General features: G+C 40.8%; 1 protein-coding gene across 1 annotated transcript; it reads left to right on the top strand.

The window, feature by feature from the left end:
• The first annotated feature begins 34 nt into the window (after positions 1–34).
• On the top strand, positions 35–26,738 carry Usp30 (ubiquitin specific protease 30). The gene is made up of 9 exons (XM_028306694.1): positions 35–504; positions 3,365–3,537; positions 10,170–10,329; positions 11,146–11,303; positions 12,667–12,754; positions 13,524–13,633; positions 14,953–15,096; positions 16,564–16,769; positions 26,368–26,738. The coding sequence occupies exons 1-9, from the start codon at positions 234–236 to the stop codon at positions 26,516–26,518; spliced, it is 1,461 nt and encodes a 486-aa protein (XP_028162495.1). The 5' UTR covers positions 35–233; the 3' UTR covers positions 26,519–26,738.

Below are 26,738 nucleotides of genomic sequence, written 5' to 3'. Positions count from 1 at the left end.
TAGTAAGTGATTTCCTCCGCGTTATGTTTTCGAACGAAATGACAAATGTCACAAAACGTCAAAAAAATGTCAAAGTCGAATTTTCGTCTCCAGTCGCAGGGTTTTCATGAAAAGTAGGAAAAATCCTCAAGATTACACAACATTTTAATACTTAGTGGTTTTAAATGTTAAATTATGAATATTATGTAAGGTCCCGTTGACCGGTTGCTAGCTAAATCGTTAGTGTTGGGACAATGGAGAGTGGCGACAGGATTCTTGTGGCTGCGGGGCTTACGGCCGCTGTGGTGGTCGGGGCTTTCGTTCTTTGGGGTCCCGGAGGAGCGCCCCGGGTGCGGAAGAGGCGCGGGCAGATAGCAGGCCTGCAGAACCTGGGCAGGACCTGCTTCCTCAACACATTGCTGCAAGCGCTTGCTGCTTGTCCCGCCTTCATAGATTGGCTGAAGAAATACGCCAAAGCTGATGGCCATAACAGTATGATCACTACACTTTACACTGTTATTGAAGGTTGGTGTGCTATCTTATCATATAATCAAATTGTAGCAATATCTCTTATCATTTCTTTTAATATTAATTATGCAGGACTCAACTAAATAATAAACTTACTGGTGGTATTGGGGAGGTTGTTGTCTCGGCTGCCTCAGCAAGTCTCTGGGCTCTAATATTCCAGACTTGGCCATAAATAAAATAAGAAAAAGAACTTATTTTAGTAAGAAAAATCAATATTTTAATTTAATTTGGAAAATATCACAAGGGAACTGAATTAGTGTGGTTTTTGTGTTATCGTCCCTTAGCTAACAACACTGCTTAAGTCGATTTTTGCGGTTTTGACATTTTAATGCCATTGGATAGATCTGCTCATCGCGCGTCTAACCATTGGTCACATGTTGTAGATTTCAGCCAATAAGAAGCCGTAATTTGAATTTTAGTGACACCGCGCAAGTCGGTTTGCCTCGCAACACCGCTCAAGTCGTTAGTCTGCCATACATTTCTCGTAAAGTTCGTTCGCACTCTGTAATTTTTATATTTTTAAGTGAGTTTTATCGTGAAAAGGTCTATGAAAGAAGTTTTAATAGAAGATTAAGAGGTAAGCTATATAATAATGTATTTTTTTATGATTTACGCGTATTAATATATAAGGAAATGATAATAGAAAATATCTTCATTTACAATTTTTTTTTCAAACTTAGGCGGTGTTTCAAACTGTATTTTAATTCTTTTAGGAAGCTATACAAGTAAATTACACTATTGATGGAGAAGGAATTGATTCTTGAAGTATTCCGAGTTCAGGTGATGAATTTTTATGTGCACAATTACAAGAAGGAGGACATAAACGGCGTAAACAACTGCCCAGGTTTCAATCGAATCGAAGGCCTTCTCATAATCCATAAACGCCAGGCAAAGTGGCTGATTATACTCCTCGGTCTTCTGTATAATCTGGCGCAGCGTATGTATGTGATCTAAGACACTAAAGCCTGTCAGCCAGCCTGGAAACCAGCTTGATCAGGAGGCTGGAAGGCGTCGAGTCGGCGAGCTAGAGCTAGATTCATAATTACTCGAAAACAGCTTGTAGACATGGTTAAGAAGTTAGATGGGTCTATAATACTTCAACAAGGTTTTATCGCTGTTTTTTGAAGAAGAGTATCACCACACTTCTGTGCCGTCCCGTAGGAGTTTTTCCCTCGAGGATGACGGAATAGAACAGCTTCTAAAGAGCCTTTAGCATCGACATTTCACCTGCTTTCAAAAGCTGAGCCGTAATTCTATCATCACCCGGGGCCTTGTTGTTTATCAGCTGTTCCAGAGCTATAGGGTCTTCGGCTAGATTTGTAACAGGTGTGAACACAGTCGTGTATAATTGTCCGTAGAAGTTCTCAACCTCTTTCAATATCTCAGGCCCCGACGTTATTTTCGGTCTTCAGCTTGGTCAGTTGGCTTTGGCCAACAGACAGACTGATCTCTTACAAACACCTTAGAGCCCTTGTTATGCTCAATCGTCTGTATTACGAGTATATGCGTAGGTCGCGAGTCAAAAGACTTAGAGTTCTATCTATCTGTTAAGACGCCGATACTGAGTAGCATCTTCAGATGACTGCAGATCCATGTTTCGTCTCTGTTCTATAAGGTTGTTGATGAGATCAGAGATCTTTTTTGTTTCTCTTAAACGACGGGTTTTAAAAACCTTAGACCCAGTCATTTGGACAATTCCCAAGAACCTGCCATTGTACTCTTCCACATTTTTTCAATGTCCTGGCATTGGGAACGATTTTGCAACTCCAGTTGAGCTTTCGGGGTTGGATAGACGCTGGGTGGAGTGTAGACTTTATCAGTCGACATCTATCGAGATTCGGACTTATATTTAACGTGCCTCTTACCATTTATTTTGGTGATTGCTTCCTGTTTTGACCAAATTGACCACACAGACTTCATCTTGATGAAGTTGATCTCATATTTCATAGCGTCATTGGGATGCAGCGAAATCTACTTTCGCTGTTTTGGCTTTCTGAAGAAGGAGTTCATCATCCCTCTCCATAAAACCAGCCAGCAGTTAGCCACGTGCGTTCTTCTCTCCGTACCCAAATTGCCCCACTTCCAGCTCATTGTCGTTTCGTTTGCCCAGCTTCGCGTTGAAGGCCCCCCATCACAATATTTGATCTACACACTGTGATTCTTAAGATTTAGGTTAAAGATACATAGGTTATAATGATTGTTTAATTTTTTTAAATAATTCTTAATAAAATGTTTCTTTGTAAATCATCTATTAATACCTTATTCCTTTACATTTCGGCAAACAACACCGCCTAACTCTACAAAAATATCAGTCAATACCGCTCAAGTCATAAAATATAGGTTAAAATAAAGTAAATCGTCAAATTAAGTATAAATAATTATTTCTTAACCGCTAAATAAAGTACTTAATAAGTAACAATAGGAAAAATCCACCAATTTTTTAAAATAAACAGTTTTTTTCGTCTCCTGAAATGTTGCTAAAAATGACTTACGCGGTGTTGTTAGCTAAGGGACGTTATGTGACTGTTTATAATAGAATATTAAATTTTATTTGCAAGTTTAATAAATCAGCTTTTTTCATCTTACTCTTTTTGTTAATTGGTGTTTATCCATTTCAAAAGTGGGTTATTAAAAACTTTGTTGTGATAGCATTAATACTATTCAACCAATTATATTCTTTTAAAATTCCCTTATTTTAATCAATAACAAAATTAATAATTTAATTAGCAATAAGGTTTTTGCCGTATGCCTAACTAAAAGAAAAGGACCTGTTTAAATTGGAACTAGCGTGAAAGAGGAGCAGAGGCTGGTACCACATCACAAGAGTGTGTTGGACTAAAGTTATTTATGGTTTCAGTTGTGAACGGCACGCACGAAGCCGCCCGGGGCACTCCGGTGTGCCCGCTGGGCGTGCTACAAGCGTTGCGCGCGGCGGGCTGGGTGGTGCCGGCCGACCAGCAAGACGCGCACGAGCTCATGCACGTGCTGCTGTCCTGCGTCGAAGAGGAGACTCTCGCCATGGCTAAGAAGGTTGGTGGTTGGAACATCCACTATCAAAAATTATCCCATCAAAAACAAGACAAACCATGAACAAACCAAGTCAAAAGTAAGACTTATGGTCCTATGTCCCCTAGATGGGGCAGAGAGGGCAAGACGAACCATTGGCTCACACTGTAAAAAAATGTAGAGCCAAACTACATCTTAGTCAAAATTGTATGTAACATGGGCGTTTCAACAGCTATTACAGCTATTAAGTAAGATGCAGTCTAAGGTGGTAATATCTGTCAGTGTAAGTGCCTTTTAATTTCTCTCTTGAAGAGGCCCAGATTATAGTGTTTTGGAAAGACAGTAGTATGTAATAATAAGATAGTAAAACAACTTCAATTTCAAATTTCACATAATTAGGTCACCAAATTCATCAAATTAATATTGACATTACTTTAGACCAGTGATGGCCAAGAGGTCAAGCGCAGCCTACCAGTCGACCGCGAAGACTATTTTGGTAGCGACAGTTAAATAAACTGAACTTATTTTAAAATTTACTATTCGCGCCACGAACACTTCGGTTGGTCGTAACGTGGTAGTATTGTTGCTACTAAAATGTTTTATTTCACTCTTCTAAACTCTACCTTGCAGTCGACCGCAAGAAATATTTTCGATCGTAAATAATTAAGTAGACCTCACAGGTCAAAAGTTTGGCCACCCCTGAGCCCCGATTACGGTAACTTTTAACGTTTCCAATCCAGACACGCTTCTCGATTCTGCGATACGATTGATCGTTCAATAGCGTACGTCAGCTGTTTTGACCAATCGTATCGCAGAATCGAGAAGCGTGTCTGGATTGGAAACGTTAAAAGTTACCGTAATCGGGGCTCTGCTTTAGACCATATTTGTTTAATAACCCATGTCTTGCATTTCCATCCAGCCGGGCTGCCTATCCGACGCGCTAGGGCTGGGCGGCGCGCGCGCGTGGTCGGCACTCTGTCACACACTTAGGCTGAGTTGCACCACCTAACTTTGACCGTAACTATAACGATAACCGGTGCTTTTTGTATGGAGCTTGACAGATTTTTGACGTTTGTCAAATTTAAAGTGAGATGGTGCAACCCAGCCTTACCCGTTAATCTGTATTTTCCTAACTTAATTACATTTTGTCAATTTTTTATATTATTATTATTTATTTCTTGCTAAAACAGAACTATTAAACACAGTTTCTACTGAAAAAGGTTACAATTTCTAAAGCAAGTAGGTGCCTTTACAAAGCACATGTGAAAAGTGTCGACATTGTAAAAGATTAGACGCTTGCAAGTTTGTGACGCAATAAACTTAATTGTCAGGACAATGTTTAACCCTTCATTTGGCAGTGATGCTTTTAAGCAACAACCACTTTGAATATTTCTACAGGACCTAATAATAAGTTTTGTGCAAATCGTTCGATTTTGTCACGAAGCTTAGTTCAGCAAAACACTAGTAAATCGGTCGTCGACTTAGTTTTGAGTGATTTTATATCCATATTTCTGTCAGATGTCAAGATGACGCGCAATGAGAATAACAAAGACGGAAGTTTTATGATTTTATACTATTTTATGATCTCCAATTGTTTTTGTTTTGTATAAATTTTGTTCATAATAAATCAAACTAATCATATAAAGCAATATTTGGCGTAGAAACAGTGTTTTCTAATACATGACATGCTTCCGAACCTCGATGTTGCCTAGAAGCAACAGTGCCAAACATCTAACAAAATAGGTTTAACTTTTTGTCAATACAAACGAGTGTCAATACCCAATAAATCAATCATGTATTACATGAATATGTTATAGAGATGGTATGGTAATTACTTTGGATGCAATTATGGACCCTGTCGGGCACAGCATTTTAGGAGAGAGGAAGAATTTGTTGTCTGTCTCTGTGTTGTCTGTCTTCACGCTTATATCGCTGAACTGATTTAAATGATAAACACGTTTTTCTTGCGTTGAAGTCAACAACTATAGCATATAACGGTAACATACCAGTTTCAGAAACTAAAGAGAAAATAAAAAGCCAATCTTGGCTCGGCATATTGATCATGAAGTATGATGACATAAGTCATCTATCAAATGTTGGAGAAAAAGGTCGTTGTCGACTTTGCGAAAATGGTCAAAAAATAGTTTAATGCATAAAATGTGAAATACGATTGATTTTTTTTATGATTTTCATATCAACAAATTAATTATATAATATATCTCAATATTTTATTTAAGTACCCCTATTTGGCAATGTGGTCTATAAGCAACAGTCGTTTTTCGCGAAAATACCAACCAAATATTTTTTTTATTATTTTTCTTAACTTTATTTGATAGTAACAATTAGGTTTAAATAGATTTTATTGAAAAAATCAAACAGTTTATGTCTTGCCAAATGAAGGGTTAATGAAATGAAGTTTAGAACTAGGCTTTCAAATGGTACCAATGTTGGTGGGAAGTGGGGATGCATACGTTTGATAAGCATGTCGCGGGAGGTGCGATTTATTTGATACCGAGTGTATTTGCAACTAACATACACGAAATTTGAGCCATTGATCTAAAAGCTTAGAATCTACTTCTCTTTCGTAAATTGTCTTATGGCACAAAAAAAATATCGAAACTTGAAGTACAACTTTACTAAGTTTTACCAGGCCTGTTCATCTCCACGACTTTACATCGAAAACAAAACCAATACGATGGCACCCTACAGGATTACTATTCGACAAGGCCTCACATACGAGTGAACATTACCTTCCTTCGCGAAGTAAACCTTCTGTACGAAGTACTTATTATTATTCTGTGGTTTACTGCTACATTCACATAATTTCAAATTCAATTTTTTATTGTTATTCCATAGAAAACAACAAGAGGAGCAGTTATTTTAGGTGTTTAAATGTCTTAAAGCTTTTATAAAAGCCTAGGATTGGCACTACCTGCACATCGCAGACCTCCAGACGTTACACATTTAATAAGGTTGTGGACAGGCTCATCATGCCCATTATAGTGAACTTGCACCTGGTTCATACGTAATAATATCGCTACCTATTGTTAAACCAGCTTTTCTATATAAGATTTTAAATTTTCGCGTTCCATTTGTAAGACCCGTTTTTATATTTTAGTTGAAACTAAAGCCCAGTCGCCGAGCACGTAGAATTTTGTCCAATGACCCCAAGCTACTTATCCTTATCGCTCGCGCGTATGTTGCTGTCGCGCTCGCACACTCACTGCGGCCGCCCGTCGCACAGTCGCTACATCAATATAATTACACGCGAGCGATAAGGCTAGGTAGCTTAGGGTCATTGGTCGATATTCTACGTGCTCGGCGACTGGACTGTAGCTTTTCAATTATCATCAAGAATGTTATTTACTCCAGAGCCGGCGGCGCCGCTGCGCAAGGGTGTGTCGCGGTCGTTCTGCCACCTGAGCAGCGTGGGGCGGCGCTGGTGCGCGGCGCCCGCCCGGCCCGCGCCCGCGCCGCCCTTCCGCGGCACGCTGGCCGAGCGCCTGCACTGCACCGTCTGCAGCGCCAAGGTACCCAGGGGTTTGAGGCTAATGGAAAAACAAAATAAACTGCTGATACATCTCATCTGCTGTCCGGTCGCCGAGCAAATAGAATTTCGTTCAATGACCCCAAGCTACCCATCCTTATCACTCGCGCGTAATTATATTGCTGTCGCGCCTGTGCGACGGACGGCCGCAGTTAGTGTGCGTAGCTTGGGGTCATTGGACGAAATTCTACGTGCTCGACGACCGGGCTTTATAGACGTATCACGTAACACGGTCCCATTTAAAATATAATTTTGTTTATCTGACATTCTTGTCTCGGTCCCGAAGCCCGAAGTGGTAGGTTTATTACTAGGACGTGTAAAAGTTCTTTTTAAAAGCCTATTTGCAGAAATAAAATGAGTTTTATGACTATTGTCCCCGGCCGGCGCCATAAAGTACCTACGACATTGTATTGCAAAAAACCGTTGTCTATTTGCAGAGTCCCGTCCGCTACGACAAGTTCGACAGCATCTCATTGTCTATGGCCAACGCCAGCACTGGGCTCACGGGCTCCTTCAGTCTACCCGGTAAGTCACATATTACAGAGATAATTTGATTTCTTTATTGCAAACTAAATACAAGCTATATTGTAAAATTGTAAATTATAAGAATACATCAAGTACATAATAATAGTTTTTTTTATAAATAAAAACCAGTTCCTGAGTTTCATGTGATGTTAACGTAGTTTTTATTCGTCCGCTCGCCTAACGTGCACGACACGTCAACGTAGATAGACTAGAAATCAAGTCTTAGGGCGCCTTCAAATTGGAGGTGCGAGGAAGCGTTACAGTGGCGCCATAACTATGATTTTAAGAAACGCAATGCACGACGCGTTTGTTACGGCAGTGGCGCAGCGACTGGCAAGCGTATCACAGTGCAAGTGGCACCACGCCTCTAACTCGAAGGCGCCCTTAAACACTGGTCATCACAAAAATCGACCCTCCCGCGACAAGCACTTTTCAAACGTATGCATCCCCACTTCCCACCAATATTGGCACCATTTGAAAGCCTAGTTCTAAACTTCGTTTCATTAGGCCTAATTCACACGAGAGCTTTTTTAACGTCCGTTAAAAAAGCGTTCAAATAGAACATAATATGCATACCCAAGCCTATTCCCAACGCTCTGCGTTGAAAATGCAACACTGCTCGATAAAAAAGCGTCGCGTTTTAAAAGCGCCGACGTGTGAACACGTACTTGGGTNTAACTGAGGGATGAAAATTTTTTTTCGATGTACATACCCGTGTGGGGTATCAATGGAAAGGTCTTTTAAAATGATATAAAGTTTTCTAAAAAACATTTTTCTTAAAGTGAACGGTTTTTGAGATATCAGCTCTCAAAGTCGTAAAAAGTATGTCCCCCCCCCTCTATTTTTATAACTACGGGGTATAAAATTCTAAAAAAAATAGAGGTGATGCATGCTAATTAACTCTTTCAACGATTTTTGGTTTGATCAAAGTATCTCTTATAGTTTTTGAGATAGGTTGATTTATTTATCTTAAAGTACTCTTTTTTTTTCGGTGTTTATCCATTTCAAAAGTGGGTTATTAAAAACTTTGTTGTGATAGCATTAACACTATTCAACCAATTTTATTCACTTAGAATTTCCTTATTTTAATCAATAACAAAATTAATAATTTAATTAGCAATAAGGTTTTTGCCGTATGCCTAACTAAAAGAAAAGCACCTGTTTAAATTGGAACTAGTGTTGTTTAAGAGTGTTTATGTATTAAGTTCAAAACGCCACCAACAGATGGCGCTGTACGTTATTAACTCGCGCAAATGAAGTATTTTTTGGCTCATACATATATGGGTGACTACAGAGTCCATTTTCGAACAACTTAATACACGTCTTGTCTTAGTACAATACTATTGTGGTTTTATATGAGTGAACTGTACGTTCAGAACATCGCAAGTTCAGTGTGTTAACAAGCGTGAAAGACAGTCCACTGTGCAGAGGCTGACACCACATCACAGGAGTGTGTTGGACTAAACTTATTTATGATTTCAGTTGTGAACGGCACGCACGAAGCCGCCCGGGGCACTCCAGTGTGTCCGCTGGGCGTGCTACAAGCGTTGCGGGCAGCAGGCTGGGTGGTGCCGGCCGACCAGCAGGACGCGCACGAGCTCATGCACGTGCTGCTGTCCTGCGTCGAGGAGGAGACACTCGCCATGGCTAAGAAGGTTGGTGGCTGGAATATTCAGATAATCCGATAAAACATTTTCATGTAAAATGCTGCCAAGACAAACTTGTGTGGCTTGGACTGTAAAAAAGTTATCAGCTCTCAGATATAGTCAAGCTTTTAACTATACATCTTAGTCAAATTTGTGACATGGCCGTTTCGACAGCTATCACACTTGCTGAGATGCAGTCTAAGGTATAATACCTGCCAGTGTAAGTGCCTTTTAACTTCTCTCTTGAAGAGGCCCAGATTATAGTGTTCGGGAAAGACAGTAGTAATAATAAGATATTAAAACAACTTCAATTTCAAGTTTCACATGAAATTAGGTCACCAAATTCATCAAATTAGTATTGACATTACTTTAGACCAGTGATGGCCAAGAGGTCGACCGCAGCCTACCGGTCGACCGCGAAGACTATTTTGGTAGCCCGTGACAGTTAAATAAACTGAATAAATAAAATAAAAAATCGTTTATTGCTTGCTTTACAAAAAAGGAATTACAAAAAAAAACCTTATATTAAAAAGGACTGAACTTATTTTAAAATGTACTATTCGCGCCACGAACACTTAGGTTGGTCGTAACGTGGTAGTATTGTTGCTACTAAAATGTTTTATTTCACTCTTCTAAACTCTACCTTGCAGTCGACCGCAAGAAATATTTTCGATCGTAAATAATTAAGTAGACCTCACAGGTCAAAAGTTTGGCCACCCCTGAGCCCCGATTACGGTAACTTTTAACGTTTCCAATCCAGACACGCTTCTCGATTCTGCGATACGATTGATCGTTCAACAGCGTACGTCAGCTGTTTTGACCAATCGTATCGCAGAATCAGAAGCGCGTCTGGATTGGAAACGTTAAAAGTTACCGTAATCGGGGCTCTGCTTTAGACCATATTTGTTTAATAACCTATGTCTTGCATTTCCATCCAGCCGGGCTGCCTATCCGACGCGCTAGGGCTGGGCGGCGCGCGCGCGTGGTCGGCACTAGCGTCGCCGGCGTCGCCGCCCGCCGCGCCCGCCGCCTGGCCGCCGCGGCCCGCGCGACCCGCCTCCGCCGCGCCCGGCGACGAGCCCGACCTCGAGGACGCAGGTACACATCTAGGGGTGGCTCCCCTGGGAGAGACAGCAGGATTTAATCAAGAGACAACAGTCCTGTTGGACTGCACCTGAATCTAGCACGCGTGCCATATTGCTTAATTAAGTGACGCGTATAATATGACAAACTAAACTTTCAGAACCGAAACTTTGTGATTGAATTGGAACTTGGAACTTTGAATTTAGTTTTTAAAAGCATAGGCTCTCATAAGCTGCCCTATGGCACAAAAATAAATTATCGAAGTATAAAATCTTTTTTATTATTGGTTTTGTTTAATTCTGCTACAGCTACATAGTAGTAGTCATAGTAGTAGTAGCACTAAAAGAGGAGTAGTCGTTTTAGGTGTTCAAATGTCCAACGCTATTGAAAAGCCTTTATAAGTAAGAATTGGTTCAGACACAGCGATAGATGCGCTGTTCCTTAGCAGTTCTCGTATATTTGCATCAATCCTTAACTGTACTGTTACTGCCTAAATGTCTAACAATCACCCAAAAACCGCGCATGTCTGAACAAGGCCTTAAAAAATTATCCCTGTAACGTCTACGTAATAGTGTTCCATCTACATATTATCTACTAGCTTTCCGCCCGCGGCTTCGCGCGCGTGGACTACATTATCTACATATTTTACGGAACCCTATTTTTTTCCAAAATAAAATTTAGCCTATGTTACTCGTGGATAATGTAGCTTTCGAATGGTGAAAGAATTTTTAAAAACGGTCCAGTAGTTTTTGAGCCTATTCATTACAACCATTAATAATATTAGTGTAGACATACATTTAAGTTAGCATTTTTATTATGTATTCGCTCCAGAGCCGGCGGCGCCGCTGCGCAAGGGCGTGTCGCGGTCGTTCTGCCACCTGAGCAGCGTGGGGCGGCGCTGGAGCGCGGCGCCCGCCCGGCCCGCGCCCGCGCCGCCCTTCCGCGGCACGCTGGCCGAGCGCCTGCACTGCACCGTCTGCAGCGCCAAGGTACCGGGTTTGAGCTAATGGAAAAACAAAATGAACTGCTGATACATCTCATCTGCTACAGTCCGGTCGCCAAGCAGATAGAACGACGAGCGCTCGCACACTCACTGCGGGCGCCCGTCGCACAGTCGCGACAGCAACATAATTACGCGCGAGCGATAAGGATGGGTAGCTTGGGGTCGTTCGTTCGTTCGTTTCAGCCGAAAGACGTCCACTGCTGGACAAAGGCCTCCCCCAAGGATTTCCACAAAGACCGGTCCTGCGCCGCTCGCATCCAGGCACCTCCCGCGACCTTCACCAAATCGTCGGTCCACCTAGTGGGAGGCCTGCCCCCGCTACGTCTTCCGGCTCGCGGTCGCCACTCAAGAACTTTCCTGCCCCAGCGGCCATCAGCTCTTCGAGCTATGTGCCCCGCCCACTGCCACTTGATTTTAGCGATTCTGCGGGCTATGTCAGTCACTCTGGTTCGCCTAGGGATCTCCTCATTTCTGATTCGATCACGCAGGGAAACTCCGAGTATAGTACGCTCCATCACTCTTTGGGTGACCTTGAGCCTTCTTATGAGGCCCATAGTAAGCGACCACGTCTCCGATCCGTATCCAAAGCGACCGAAAAAACATTAAAAAATACTGCGGAATTAAGAACCGCCTCCTTTTTTGAAGTCGGTTAAAAATAAGGTGAAGTTGATGAATGATTCATCTCAATCGATTGTGATACTTATTACTATTTCTTCCAACACACCCGCAATTCTGGTCACACATTTTTTGAGCCTTTTTGATTTATTTAACCTACGACATGAATCCTGTGATAGCAGCTCTTCTGCTCTTGTGACTGTTGACTACAATAACACTACATCATCATCATCATCAACAGCCCTTTACAGTCCACTGCTGGACTATGAGCCTCCTCCACTATAGTGGAGGGTTTTGCCATAATCTCCACGCTCGGCAGGGGGGTTGGAGATCGCAGTTTAAAGATTGATGTTTTTCAGAGAGCGCTGCTGCCCATTTTCAGTTTGTTGTGTAGTCCCTAAGACGCCTCTTTCGACACCCGCGGGAAGAGTAGGGGTTGGTGACAAATGTATTCTACTCTGCCGTCACCACACGGATAAAACTTCAACGACAATAACACTACAGCTGATATATTTTTTTTATTAATAACAAGGCAGATATTTGACCACAATCTCACTTGATGTTAAGTGGAATTCAGTCTAGGGTGGTACATATCTGCGCTGTAAGTGCCTATTCACTCTCGCCTTGAAAAGACCCGGATCTCCAGAAGTCTTAGTTCGAAACAAATTATTATCCCCACATGTATCACAAATCACAACATGCATGACAACTAACTACGTATTGTCTTCTTTCAGAGTCCTGTGCGCTACGACAAGTTCGACAGCATCTCATTGTCCATGGCCAACGCCAGCACCGGGCTCACGGGCTCCTTTAGTCTACCCGGTGAGTTACATTGTACATCAGTTTTTGATATCATATAAATATAATTAAATGACGAAGGAAACCAATAAATATTGTGATATAAATGAAATCTAATGGCTTCCGCTAAAACTCGCGCGAAAATCTGGTGCGCATGCGTGTACGGGTTTCCAAACGCGCGGCGAACGGCGGGCGCACGCGGCAGATGCTCGCTGCGGCTGCGAGTACATACACGCATCAAAAGTCTGCAGTAGCCTTATTCACGTAGCAAAACTTCAACGACAACAAATCGTTGAGTTGCGATTCTATCGACGAATCGTTCTATCAAAATGACCCTTGTGAATACGGATTTAGAACTGTTTTTCAATGGGACGGCTTCTGAACGTCACGGGACTATTCCCACCTCTCGTTCCCACCACTCTGCAACTCCTGTGTAGCCAGGATCTACAGCTTGACCGCCACAAAAACCCAACCAAACTGTCATTGGACCCGCAACGAAATTAATCAGAAGAACATAGGAGGAGTACGAAATTAAGGTTCGACTTCCCTCCATTGCAAAGCGGATGACAGGTGACAAACAAAGGTTTAAAATCTTTAAGAAATGATTATGCACCACGGACAATAAATATTCTGACTTCTGAACGTCAGCGAGATTTTGACTGTGTCAAAATACGTGAATTAGGCCACTGGAGTAGGCATCCGCTCCATGCACCCGCGCAAGTTTTAGCGGAGGCCCTTATAGTTTGTGTTCTTGTTGTCATCGTGTGTATATTGTAAGTTCTGGTTCCGGCAGGGTTGTTGCGCGCGTTCACGGCGCCCGAGCTGGTGGCGGGCGTGCGCTGCGACAAGTGCTGCGGCGCCGAAGACAGCACCAAGCACATCCGCACCGTCAGCTTCGGGAAGGTATGCCTTATTCAACGATGTCCTAAAGGCCTCCCCTAAACTAAACTGACGAAGGCCTCCCCAATGATTTTCCACAACTGTCCGAATTCAGGTATACTTATCGCGATCTTCACCAGATCACCGGTCTACCTAGTGCAGTGGTTCTTAACCTTTCAGTCATGAGGGACCATTTTACCAAATTTCTGTCTTGTCAGGAACCACCTCATACCTAATCGCTCAAAACCAGTTTGACTATAAAAATCAGTTAAAAGTGGTTTTGACCAAGATGTGCAAGTGCACTTCGTGGACCACTTGGAATACTTCCAGGGACCACCAGTGGTCCGCGGACCACCGGTTAAGAACCACTGACCTAGTGGGAGGCCTGCCCACCTTCGCTACGTTTTGGTCGCCACTCGAGAACTTCTCTGCCTCAGCGACCATCAGCTCTACGAGCTAATGTACTTGTGAAAATTTTTGTAACGTTGTCGCTGAATGTGACGGATACCTTGTATGTGGCGCAACGTAATGGTGTTTGTTTTACCAGAAAAGTCTGTGCCGCGTGGACACCTAAAATGCTGAGATTTTTAATTAATTAAAACAGGTTTTAACGTGATATGCGGATAGGTAACATTGAAATATTACCTCCCGGTTTCGATCACGTCGGTCAGCCAAGGACCACAGCCAGTGCAAGTCGGTTGAAACGCGCACGCGTATCGCCTTAAAACCTGTTTAAATGAATTCGAGTTTACTCTTTGATTGGGTTTCGGTTTAAAATGGATAGACGATACCGTTTTCAAGGTGTGCCGGGCCAATCCTGAGGTCCCGGGTACGATTCCCGGCCGAGACAATATAGAAAACGATCTTTTCACATTGTCTCTGGTTTGGGTGTGTTGTGGTTCGTCGTTCCCGATTTCCATAACACAAATGCCATAGCTACTTATTTTGGGTTGGAGTAATGTATGAGATGTTGTCTAATAATAATTTATTTATTATATTTTATTTATTTATATAATTTTATTTATATTTTTTATTTATTTATATTATTTTATTAACTTTTATTGGTTACTCTGCAATGCCAAACAACATAACATGTAAAAATATCAAATCATTTTAGACAAATATATTTTCAACTTAGACTCGTCATATCTCAGAATTCCCATATGTCACAACATAGCGCTTTAAGTGAATATACCTACAAGTACAAAGCTTTGAAATAAAATACGTTTCATTTTTGTCCGCCGTGGGGCATTTTCTCATAGTAAAGTTCCCAATGTCCTTTAAAATGAATTGCTGAGTTTTTCATAGTTAATTGACCCAATTGCATGTGTTATTCCCCGCAGCTGCCGGCGTGCCTGTGCCTGCACATCGGGCGCGTGGAGTGGGCGCGCGGCGCGCTCAGCAAGCGCGCGGAGCACGTGGCCTTCCCCGAGGCGCTGTCGCTCGCGCCCTACGCGCACCCCACGCCGCCGCCGGTAACGGTCAATGTAGATATTTCTTTATGTGTTCTCAGTCTAAAATATTGGAGGGGGGAGGCAAAGACCTTTAAAGGGGGGCGCGGGCCATCTGTAAGAATCCTGCGACCGCTGAAAGAATGCATTCTAGACTGCTCGATACGACCAATAAATAATCTTGACTGGAGGAGGGGGGGCGCGTCTCAAATAACTTTGGGAACTAATGGTCTAAAGCTTTGCGCATGCTCATCAGGCGAATGTGCACCTAGACCTAAGCATGCTCAAGTGGATACAAGGCTTAAGAGGGTGCTTCAAGTAACGTACAATCTTTGATATACTGTCTTTTCACAAGTAAATATATTAGGGGCTTGCGCCAAAACTTGCTCTGCCCGCATAATAATGTACGAAAATCACCGCGTCCCGCCGTCCCACCGTCCCGCGTCTCTGCCACATTAATGCGCTGCTCGTAGTCAGCGTCAATTCTAAAGTGGCCAAAAAGTTCATAACACAACCTTATTCAAATTGGAACAAAGATATATTGTGAACTTATTGACTACTTTGGGTGTTACGAACTATTTGATGTTGTACTATCTTTCAATACAGACACGCCTGCTAGCGTCCACGCGAGTTTTAACGGAGGCCCTTATATCCTTGTGTCACAGCGGTGGTCAACTGAGGGATAGAGCGATTCATTTTAAAGAAAATAATGATAGTCCCTTGTTTTCTCGTTTGCAGTAGGACGATTGCTTGACTTGAATTTTATCATGTGTTAATTTCAAAAGAAATAATAAAATAATGTTTTATCGTTCGCAGTAGGATGACTGTTTTACGTCGTATAATTTTATCAGTGTGTTAATTTCACAAGAAAGATATTCAAAATTAAAAACAACGTTAAAAACTAACGTACGTGCGTACTAGCCCTTAGGTAATAAATTATCTCACATATTAAGTGTTATATTACCATCCGATCTAACCCACCACCACCCATGGTTCTTCCTGCCTCACGGCGTGCGAACCGAATCTCGGGAGAGCGCGCGGGTACTTGCTCTGGGCTCCTTTCCCCGGGCGCTTTGCTTGACTCCCTACAAATTTCTCTGATCCATGTCAATTCTCCCCCTTCTGGGGCTTGACACCACAAATACGGTACTTCGCGTCGGGCTGCTATCGTTGATAAATGTCATCACTTCTTCTCATAATTTCGCCTGATTGTGTGCCAGGAGTGCGCGAACTCGCGCAGCGCGATCCAGTTACTGCGACTACTCGTGAGGTCCTGGTGATAAACAGGTCCTTGCTCGGCTCTCCGTATCGCATCCAGCATTTTCTGTCGAGCTTCGCCATAGAGGTTACATTCCCAAAGTGCGTGATCGCGGCTCTCTTCGACTCCCTCGCCGCATGGGCATAGTGCAGACTCGCACAGCGTCATCCTGTGTAGGCGCTGCCTGAAGCACCCGTGCCCAGTTTTACCATCCGATCTATCTGAACGTGAATATTGTCCCCCAGCAGGTGAACCTAGCATCCCTAGTCTCAGAAGGGCGCCTGCGCAGCGGGTTATGCGCGGCCAACACGGAGGCAGCGTCGGCGACGGCGACGGGCGTGACGGCGGAGCGCGCGCTGTACCGGCTCGTGGCGGTGGTGGTGCACGTGGGCGGCCCGCGCTCCGGGCACTTCGCCACCTACCGCCGCGGGAACGGCTTCGAGGCCAAGAGGTGAGACACCAGTCTAAGGTCCTCCGATGAAATTGCGCGCGTGCCCGCAACGGACTCCCGCCGCACATTTGGAAACTCGTCTCATGCATACGTTGTTTATACTATTTCGATACAGACTCGCTTACCACCTCACGCGAGTTTTAGCGGAAGCCCTTATATCCTTGTCATAGCGATGATCAACTGAGGGATGGAGCGATTCATTTCAAATAAAATAATGATAGTCCCTTGTTTTCTCGTTCGCAGTAGCACCAGGCCTGTTCATCTCCGTTTTTAAATATAGTTTATTGTCTTTACAATGCAAATGGGTGAAGAATACACGTGCGACACGTGCGTGTTGTTTTCGATGCAAACTCGCTGAGATGATCAGTACGGCTAGCACAAAAAACTTTCGAGTTCAAATCGTTTGCGTACTCGAATCGCCATCAAAAGATTTAGTAAGAAAACTACAACAGCGCCCTCGTGAGCGTGTCGTAAAGTGAACTTAGTATGAGATGTGGTTGCAAGAAACTTATTTTGAGAATCAAAATTGTCACGTTATCGTTTAATTCGAAGATTGAGTATCGAATTTTATCGAATAAACAAACGATTCGAAGACGAAAGTTGTTCATGCTAGAGATACAGGCTTGCCAGTAGGACGATAATTTTATCAATGTGTTAATTTCACAAGATGTACAAAATTAAAAACAACGTTAAAAAACAACTTCGTCGCTTACTATTTCTCAGAGTTGGCGATCTCTGTTTTAAGTTTTATATGTGCCAAATAAATGTTTTCTATCTATTTTTTTAAATAGAGCAATGATGTCACTTTTTTATCCAGTAAAACCTTTCGCTCGTTGTCTCCGATTCGTCTGTAATTACTAATCAACCGACTTCAAAAAAAGGAGGAGGTTCTCAATTCGACCCGTATGTTTTTTTTTTTTTTTTTTTTTTTTTTTTTTTTTTTNGAGAAAAAGGTCACAGTCGACTTTGCGAAAATGGCCAAAAAAAAGTTTAATACATAAAATGTGAAATACGATTGATTTTTTTAAGATTTTCATATAAAAAAATTAATTCTTTAATATATCTCAATGTTGTATTTAAGTACCCCTATTTGGCAATGTGGTAAATAAGCAACAATCGTTTTTCGCGAAAATACCAACCAAATATTTTTTTTACTATTTTTCTTAACTTTATTTGATAGTAACAATTAGGTCTAAATAGATTTTATTGAAAAAATCAAACAATTTTTGTCTTGCCAAATGAAGGGTTAATGAAATGAAGTTTAGAACTAGGCTTTTATAATGGTGCCAATATTGGTGGGAAGTGGGGATGCATACGTTTGAAAGTGCTTGTCGCGGGAGGGTCGATCTTTGTGATGACCAGTGTAGTTGCATCATGTCATCAGACCATCAGTGAAAAAAAAATCGCCTATTTTTTTTTGGCAATATTTCGACATTAACAGATATTTACTATTTATCTATGTATTCGTCATTAGAGTGAATAGCCCAGAAAAATAAATTAGTTTTGAAAGGCCTTAATATGGCTTTTTTTTGTAACTTTTTGGACTTTAAATAAAAGCCGTCATTATTGTAAGCCATTTTATTGATATTTACCTCAAAGATTAATGTATTTCATTTTATTAATAGGAAATTGTCGTTTTTTTTTTAATATCCGGTATCCGGCCGGATACTGAGTTACTATCCGGTATCCGGCCGGATAGTAAATTAGGGCCGGATATCCGGCCTACCGGATAGTTGCCGAATATCCGTTTCATCTCTAATGTTAATCATTTATTAAGAAATTAAATGTGTTTTTCTCTAAGGATATTTCTTGGGCTTTCAAATAACACCAATATTGTTGGGGCACCATGATTGTGTCAGAAGAAAATCGTTAAAGTTCGCGTCGCGGAAGGTGCGGTTTATTTGATGTTGAGTATATAAGGGCTCAAATATACTCACGAATTTGTGTGACTACATCCTGAATAAAAAGGGTAGAAACTCTAGCAATATTGTTTTTCGAAAATAAGAACTAAGCCAGTAAGTTTCTAGGACTTTATCTCCAATATTGCCTTTCCAGTTATAGTAAGACTGTCTGACATTGTAAATTAGATGCTCCCTTCATAAATCTGAACGTGAGTTCTCGTTGACTTATAGCTATTCAAACTTACATTATAATAAGCCATCTCCACTTGGTCTTGGATTTAGTTCATGTCCAATCGGTTGTCTTGATCATTCAAGTAATAAAGTAAGCGTATGATCGCAAAGGTCCCTAAAGTAACAAAGATTTTTAATAAGCTGGTTTTCTATTATCTCACTAAGGCAAAAGTGTCCGCTTTATATGTAGTTTGTACAATATTTTGAAGTTTCAAAAAGACAGGATGCGGGTGTCGTAAGCCGCTTTTACGTTATTTTCGTCATTTGATCCACTACACTTGACAACGCGCGAGTTGATCGATGAACGCGCGCGTTTTTATGTTCTTCTATTTTAGGGATCGTAACTTTATTTCCAGCTTGAAGCGATGAGGTTATCATCAAAATAAGTAATTTCTTCTTTGTTATCTACAAGAAAAAATATGTAAAGTTGTTTTATTTATAAATTCTTCCTTAAAAACCGAGTCTTCCGCTGTACGAAATCAAATAAGTAGTAAAAGACATTAAGACACTGTCCAATAAATCCTACTATTAGCGCGTTGCATAATAACCATTACTGAGATGATCTTTAACTGAAGGAAGATTATTTTGTTATCATTGCACTAAATCATTGCATCATAAGTTCAAGCTAAGTACCTACCTATCTCAAAGTATGTGTAACAACTAATATAATGATGCAAGAAGTCTCCACCATACTCTCTTTACATAAATGGTTGCTCATTTGGCGAAAATGAGTTCTCATCATTATCTCTTTTGACATAGGCTCTTAAACGCTTGCAGCAAGTCGACAAACTAGAATAGGACTTATCGCCCGAAAATAAAGTATGTAAAACGACATCTAGTCAAGTAACTAACTTTTCGAAAGGACAAATAACTTAACTCTTAACGTAATCGATTAAAGTTCAATGATTTTTCATCGTTTCGAACGAGAATGGCTTATCTTGTGACGCATTTAGAATTATGACGATGACGACTTTCATTACTGTTTTGTTAGGAGTTAATTAATCGGTTGTAATGACGTCCATTTGAACTTTTTATACCGCAATGTCACGCTTGGACACATGTATCGCAAAATCTAAGGCTGAAGCTACACTGCAATTTGTTTTGGGGAAATCTTGACAACAATGGCGTTCTGACCATCATTGGTCTAACGCCTATTTATTTTTTCTTGTAATCTAGCTTTATCCTCTATTTTTAACGTTTATTATTCTTGGAAGCTTTTTGCTTAACCTCTTCTTTAAATAAGCCCATTTTTAGAATTAAAACATTTAAGATTATTATTCCCTTCCCGGATTATCGAAAACCTTATGGGTTCAGTGTCTTAGGGATCTTGACCTTTCAACCTTAAAGCAAACTAGTTAAGATTCTATACGTTTGAGGTGTCGCAAAATAGTATATCACCGTCCATAGTGTAGTGTGAACCTAAATATACAAGCTAACATGAATATTGAACATGTGTTAGATATTGTGGCCGTGGCAGAGTCGGATCGTGTAATTAAGCGACGGAATAATTGTTTGCCTCGTTATTTACGGCTTCTATCGGGTATAGCTTTCTCGAGTAATATTATGCTATGTCGGCATTCAATACTTATGTAATTCTCTTTCTTTCATTAAAATGTATGATCTTATTGTTATTATTATGCCACTAGCATTACCTGCTCTTACCACTAACCAAACCAAGGCAATAAATTAAAACTATCATTCATGACAATCAAAATTCAGAATCTTCCTGGACTCATCAGACTGTCTGATGACTGTCTTGTCCCCGAGATGTCTGGAAGATATGTCTTTCTAGCTATAAGACTGTCAATCTTATGCTCTACTACCATACCATTCAGTTACTTACACTAACTTTAGAAATCAAATGAACACGATGTATTTACGAGTAATATAGAACATGACTTATTTCCTTAAACAATCATCAACCAGGTGTAGAGCATAGTGAACAGATGGGTATCCTTCCGTTTGGCCAAATTACTTTTCGCCAAATTTCACTTCGCAAACAACTTATCGCCAAAGTTTCATTTCCCAAATGAACTTTTAGCAACTGCACTTTTCGCAACTATTTCATTTGGGCAAATTATCATTTGGCAAAATTTTACTTGGCAAATGTTTATATAGCAAATGTTTTATTTTGCCAAATATTATATCCCAAATAATTTGTTTGGTCAAATTGACACTTCACATACTTACTCACCGTTACCCACAAATCAAAGCATAAGGCAGATCATGGTTTTCACGAGAATTTTATATAAAACAAAGAGATTGCAGAAAATAGTATGGTTGCAGAAAGTAGGTATTGCAGAAAATAGTAGGTTAGGTTAGGTTAGGTTAGAACAGTGACCCTTAAGAATCACCTCTATTGTTATTGAATCATTTGGAAATTTCGATAAAAAGAATGAAATATGAAAATTAATTTAGGACAAATTTTATAATAACTACCCACTAAACAAAATAATAACCACAAGCTAATTTGTATTCCATTCTATGCACCAATCAAATTATTTTGTGAATAGTTTATCGTGAAATATTTTTGCCAAATGCAACATTTGGGAAAACATACTTTGTCAAACAATAATTTGCTAAATAATAATATGCCAAAAACGACATTTGCGAATTAAAAGTTTGCAATAAGTGGGTGTTGCCAAATGAGAATTTGCCAAATGAAAATTTGCGAAACGTTGTTTGCGATGTGATAATTTGGGAAACGTTTTTTGGCCAAACATTAGTAATCCGAACAGATGGTTTCACTGTGCATGTGACTAACAAAACATGTTTTATTTCGCAAACATATAACGTCACAGCTACGGAATTTCTTATACACAAAGGTTTTAATGAATACCTACGTTTGCGGAAAAAACACGCTAGAACTATAAAATTTTATAGAGGTAATTTCTTCAGTAATCAATTTAGAAAATTGCTCCTAGAAACTTTTAATATTAAAATACTTTATTGAAAGTAAAATACCAACCCTACAACATAATATATTCTCGCCCACGTCTCCTATTTCAGCCGGTCGTTGAAGAACTCTTAGAAATTCTCATCATAATTGATTTATCTTGGAAAATTGTAGCGTGAAATAATTTGTCATTTTTACATACCCAATTGCAGTGTAGACAAGCTATATTACTGATATTACCGGCTATAGATCTCGCAAATAACTATGCTGCCCGTACTCATATACAAATCTTGAAGTTCTTAAAAGGCAAGACATGTAATAGGTATGAAAAATACATAATGTAGCATAAATAGTGGTTTGATTGTAAATGTTTCGATATTTCCCTAAAGCGTCGGACCACCTTTTACGTCACATCCTGTATGCTACAATAGCCAGAATCCACATTTGAAAATTATGTGTGTCTCAATTCTGCTTTTCTTTGCAAATTATTTTAATAAAATCAATTTAAGGCTGAGTGTTTTAATTAAGATAAATAAGTCTCTACATTAAGACAGTGGAGAAATATGTGTGCGCTGAGAATCCAATATGGCTTGTGAAATAATAATGAGTGAGAGCTAAGCTCGATGTATCTTTTTTAATGATTCAATCAGAAATGAGATCCAAACTACTAAAATAAATGAATATAGCTCAAAGCATAAGTAATAAGTATCTAATCTGCAGCAGGATTAGACATTTGTAAAGATAGAAGATGGTGCGTCTAACGACATTCAGCAGAACTAAATATAAAATGTAGCAAGTAGCAGTGGATCAGCCATAAGTGACGAAAGGAATGGACTGGAATAAACAGCTTTTCGAAGGGAGTCTAGAGGCCACATCTCAGTATCTCACATACGTAGAGTAGAATGTCCAGTCCACCTACTCAATAGTCGGATGACTTTAACCAGAACAGATGCAAGGGCTCGATGAAAAAGACTTGTTGCGTCTATAGTTCCTTATGGGAAGCTTATCTCCAGTAGTGGACTACCATTGGCTCAAATTATCATGATGATGGATGATGATGTTAACATGCTTAAGAATGCTAACATTAAACCTAGATAATATTAGTGGCATTGAGTTATAATGATGATCGCTTAGGATCATAAAGTGCATAGTGTTAGTGAACTGGAATGGGCTCATTTTTATGTGAAAAATAACAGTAGCTAAGACAATAGCCGGCTCGTAAATGCGGGCCTGCGTGACAGACGTGCGTGCGCGCAGGCGACAGTCGCGATGATATCCATTAAGATCCAGAGAATTGACAATTTTCCACCGATGTCTTTGCGATTTTAACAAGACGATTATATGGGTTAATGATATAGAAAATGAGTTGTTACTAGAATTTAATTTGGGAGAGTGCTTAAGTGAAATTGATTCTAGTGAAGTATGAGAATTGACTGATTGTTTGTCAGTGATAGAGAGAACTGCAATAAATGTCGTGGACATGTACTTAAACCGTTATCAGCACAATCTACTTGAATGTAAAATCAATTAAAATTACACTCACATCGTGGATTGTTTAGTTAAGCGACAAAAGTGTATCTTGTTTTTGGACTTATTGGTTCGTTGTCGTTGACCAATAAATCAATCAATAGACATAGGTACTTTAAGATGTCACTTCTTAAATCCATTCCTGCGGGAGATCGCACAGTTTTATTCTAGTAATCTAGTTGATTGAAATGTACTTGCTACAGCTAGCAAACTGAGTAAAAGTAAAGAAAACGAATTTGCACCGCTGCATACTGGTCTGTGACGGATGTCATTGCTCTTAGCAGATGTGAAGGAAGTAGAGTACTTTCTAAAATTCAGACTAACTTCTCATAGTAGGTAAGCTGTCATTTCAATATCTTTTTTAGCTAATCTATACTTATAATAAATCTGTAGAGAGGTCAATTCTGTACATGAAATATATTTTCAAAATAACTATCAGGGGGTGATAGTGGTCGATACTGATGCCAAAAATGCAATCAGTAAAATTTTTGTCAGTCTGTCTGTCTGTCTGTATGTTCCTTATAGAAACAAAAACTACTCGACAGATNACAAGGATAAGCGAATCAAACTCGTGAGCCTAGTTAGGGTTACACTGGTTAAGGCGACCCTTTACAAGGCTTGGAAGCATGTGGGTAACAAGCCATTGGACGTGGAGAGGGTCATTAATTATACGTATATTTTCTACTTTGCCGAACTTTAGCGCGAAAACGGTTTGTCCAAAACATATGAATTTGGTCTTATTCAATGCAGGATTAAGTGCCCTTTAACCGTCATGAAGACCACTTTTCGATAGGGTAAGTCCTTTACGCGGTATAACCGGAAAACCGAAAAAACGCCCCTTTCGGGGGCCCCCACCACTTAAGCACAACTCCGTCGAAGTCGAAAACTTAGGAGAGTCTTAATGGGCAACCAATGAAGCCATTAAAGCAAACAAATCTTTTGTACGAATTATTTCCGATTTAATCAATTTTTGTGTTTAATTCTACTGGCCTAAGACTAGGAATATAATGTTTGAATAATTAAGTATTTCTATTAATATTTTTTATTGCGTATTCACTAGCCGTTATGGCACAGTTACACTACGCGCGGATTCGTTCAATTTCGCGCATAGTGTAACTGCGCCATTAGATGGTATCTCTCACCAACTGAGGGTCATTCTAAAGTCACCCTTCTGACCATTACTATTTGTCCCTCAGCAGGTGAACCTAGCGTCGCTAGTATCGGAAGGGCGCCTGCGCAGCGGACTGTGTGCGGCCAACACAGAGGCAGCGTCGGCGACGGCGGGCGTGACGGCGGAGCGCGCGCTGTACCGGCTCGTGGCGGTGGTGGTGCACGTGGGCGGCCCGCGCTCCGGGCACTTCGCCACCTACCGCCGCGGGAACGGCTTCGAGGCCAAGAGGTGACACTAGCTTTACAAACCATAAATATACATATAAAGCCTGGTCCGTGAGCACGTAGAATCCCGTCCAATGACCCCAAGCTACCCATCCTTATCGCTCGCGCGTAATTATATTGCTGTCGCGACTGTGCGACGCGCGCCCGCAGTGAATGTGCGAGCGCGACAGCAATATAATTACGTGCGAGCGACAAGGATGGGCAGCTTGCGGTCATTGGACGGGATTCTACGTGCTCACGGACCAGGCTTTAGTACAAACTTGGCTTAGTTTTTTTTTGTTAAGTTTGGGACTAGATGGCTCAGTGTAGCTAAAAGGATATTTATGACCCTTTATTCGCTGGGTGCGAAGNAGTAGTTGTTGTGCACAGATGTTTGCCTTATGATGAGAGCGTGAATTATTGAACTCTGCCCTTGTTTTGTTCTTAATTCTTCTACATCTCGGACTTGTCCAGCCAATACCAACAACTTTCCTTTAAATACGGTTTGTGGTTGGAATTTGATATTGTAACTCTCACAAACCCGGTCTTCAAAACGATACTCATTTCGATCTGAAAACGATATTTAATTTATTACTAGCGATACAGAAACATTTAAATATATTTACTGTTATATAATGAAACCGTTAAAGTAGCTTTTTCTTTTTGTTTTACTGTAAAACTACAACTATAAATGAAGTAAACAAACCCTGACACAATCAAAATTAAACACACTTTTTGGACTTACCTCATTTGATTTGAATGACCAAAATGATTTCAAAACCTTTTTTCCACCCAAATCGTGGTATCACAACAATTTATTAGTTGAAAATATTTGTTATTTTTTCATTTCGATATTTTTTCACAAATATACGACCTAAATGTCAATGTGACAGAGCCCACAAAGTTGTGGACGCTAGTTGGCGCTGTAATCGTGCACGGAGCCAATAGACCGACATTACATCGAACTGTCCCACCCGTGACATTGACAGGGCGTGCCACCTTCAATATCGGATCGCTGGTTCAGATTTTAGTCACATTAAAAACTATGCAGTTGAACGATGTTGGCGCCCCCATGTCAATGAGTTTGGTGGGACAGTTCAGTGTAGTGGGTCTATATTTACATCCTTGTGTTTCAGTCAGGGGTGGTCAACCGAGAAGGAACGAGCGATTCATTTCAAAGAAAATAATGAAAGGCGCTCGCCAATTTTTTCATCTAATTTTAATTTCATAAGGCGTCTAAACTAGAGTAAATATTCATCTCAGAATGAATCGTCAGTTATTCGACATTTTGACACATTTCCCATACAGTAACTGTCAATGTGCCAGTTAAACTAGGAGTTATTCTCTGATAAAAGTTTGGTCCATTCTGTAAACCTTTCGCTCGTTGTCTCCGATTCGTCTGTAACTATTAATTTGAATAAGTTTCATTCCGTCATTCACCTATCTCTGGACCAAAATGTGACGTATATGCAGAGGTGGAGTACGTTACTAGCAGAATGTCTGGGTTACTGTGAAAATAATCGCATCTGATTTATGTACTTTTCCTAAGTTAAATTGTTTATAAGTACTTAAATGTTATTCTGAACTTTGTTATGTCTTATTTGAATAGTGTAATTGGTACTACCGTTCTATTCATGAATAAATAAATAAATAAAATCTCTCCATGCAGATGGTGGTACACATCAGACACGCTGGTGCACGAGGTGTCTCTGGCGGAGGTGCTGCGCTGCGCCGCCTACATGCTGTTCTACGAGCGAGCCGCGCCCGACGCCGCCGCGCTCGACGCCGCCCTACGCGCCGCCGCCACGCAACACTTCTAGCCGCCCACAGCTTGACCCAGCCCGGGCACACGCCGAGGCCACGTGATTCGATCGAGGCTGATCTGTGTAAACCAGTGGTTCTTAACCGGTGGTCCCTGGAGACATTCCAAGTGGTCCACGAAGACATCGTAATAAACAAGTGACGTGACGTGTGAGTTGAGTCAACACAACGCAAACGGCGCAGAGTGGGCGAGAAAACGACCTCCCCTTTCAGAGGTTT

This window comes from Ostrinia furnacalis, unplaced genomic scaffold (assembly GCF_004193835.3).
Source record: "Ostrinia furnacalis isolate ACB-3 unplaced genomic scaffold, ASM419383v2 OfSCF2047, whole genome shotgun sequence".
In the NCBI taxonomy this organism is placed as follows: Eukaryota; Metazoa; Arthropoda; class Insecta; order Lepidoptera; family Crambidae; genus Ostrinia; species Ostrinia furnacalis.
Note: the sequence above shows the minus strand (reverse complement) of the source record. Positions and strands in the feature narration are given on the sequence as shown.

Bases quoted from the DNA above. Each gene is read 5' to 3' on its own strand.
- Usp30 (XM_028306694.1), top strand. From the start codon at position 234: ATGGAGAGTGGCGACAGGATTCTTGTGGCTGCGGGGCTTACGGCCGCT. The intron at 11,304-12,666 runs GTACCGGGTTTG...GTCTTCTTTCAG, and splicing joins GCACCGTCTGCAGCGCCAAG to AGTCCTGTGCGCTACGACAA. The intron at 16,770-26,367 runs GTGAGACACCAG...CTCTCCATGCAG, and splicing joins AACGGCTTCGAGGCCAAGAG to ATGGTGGTACACATCAGACA.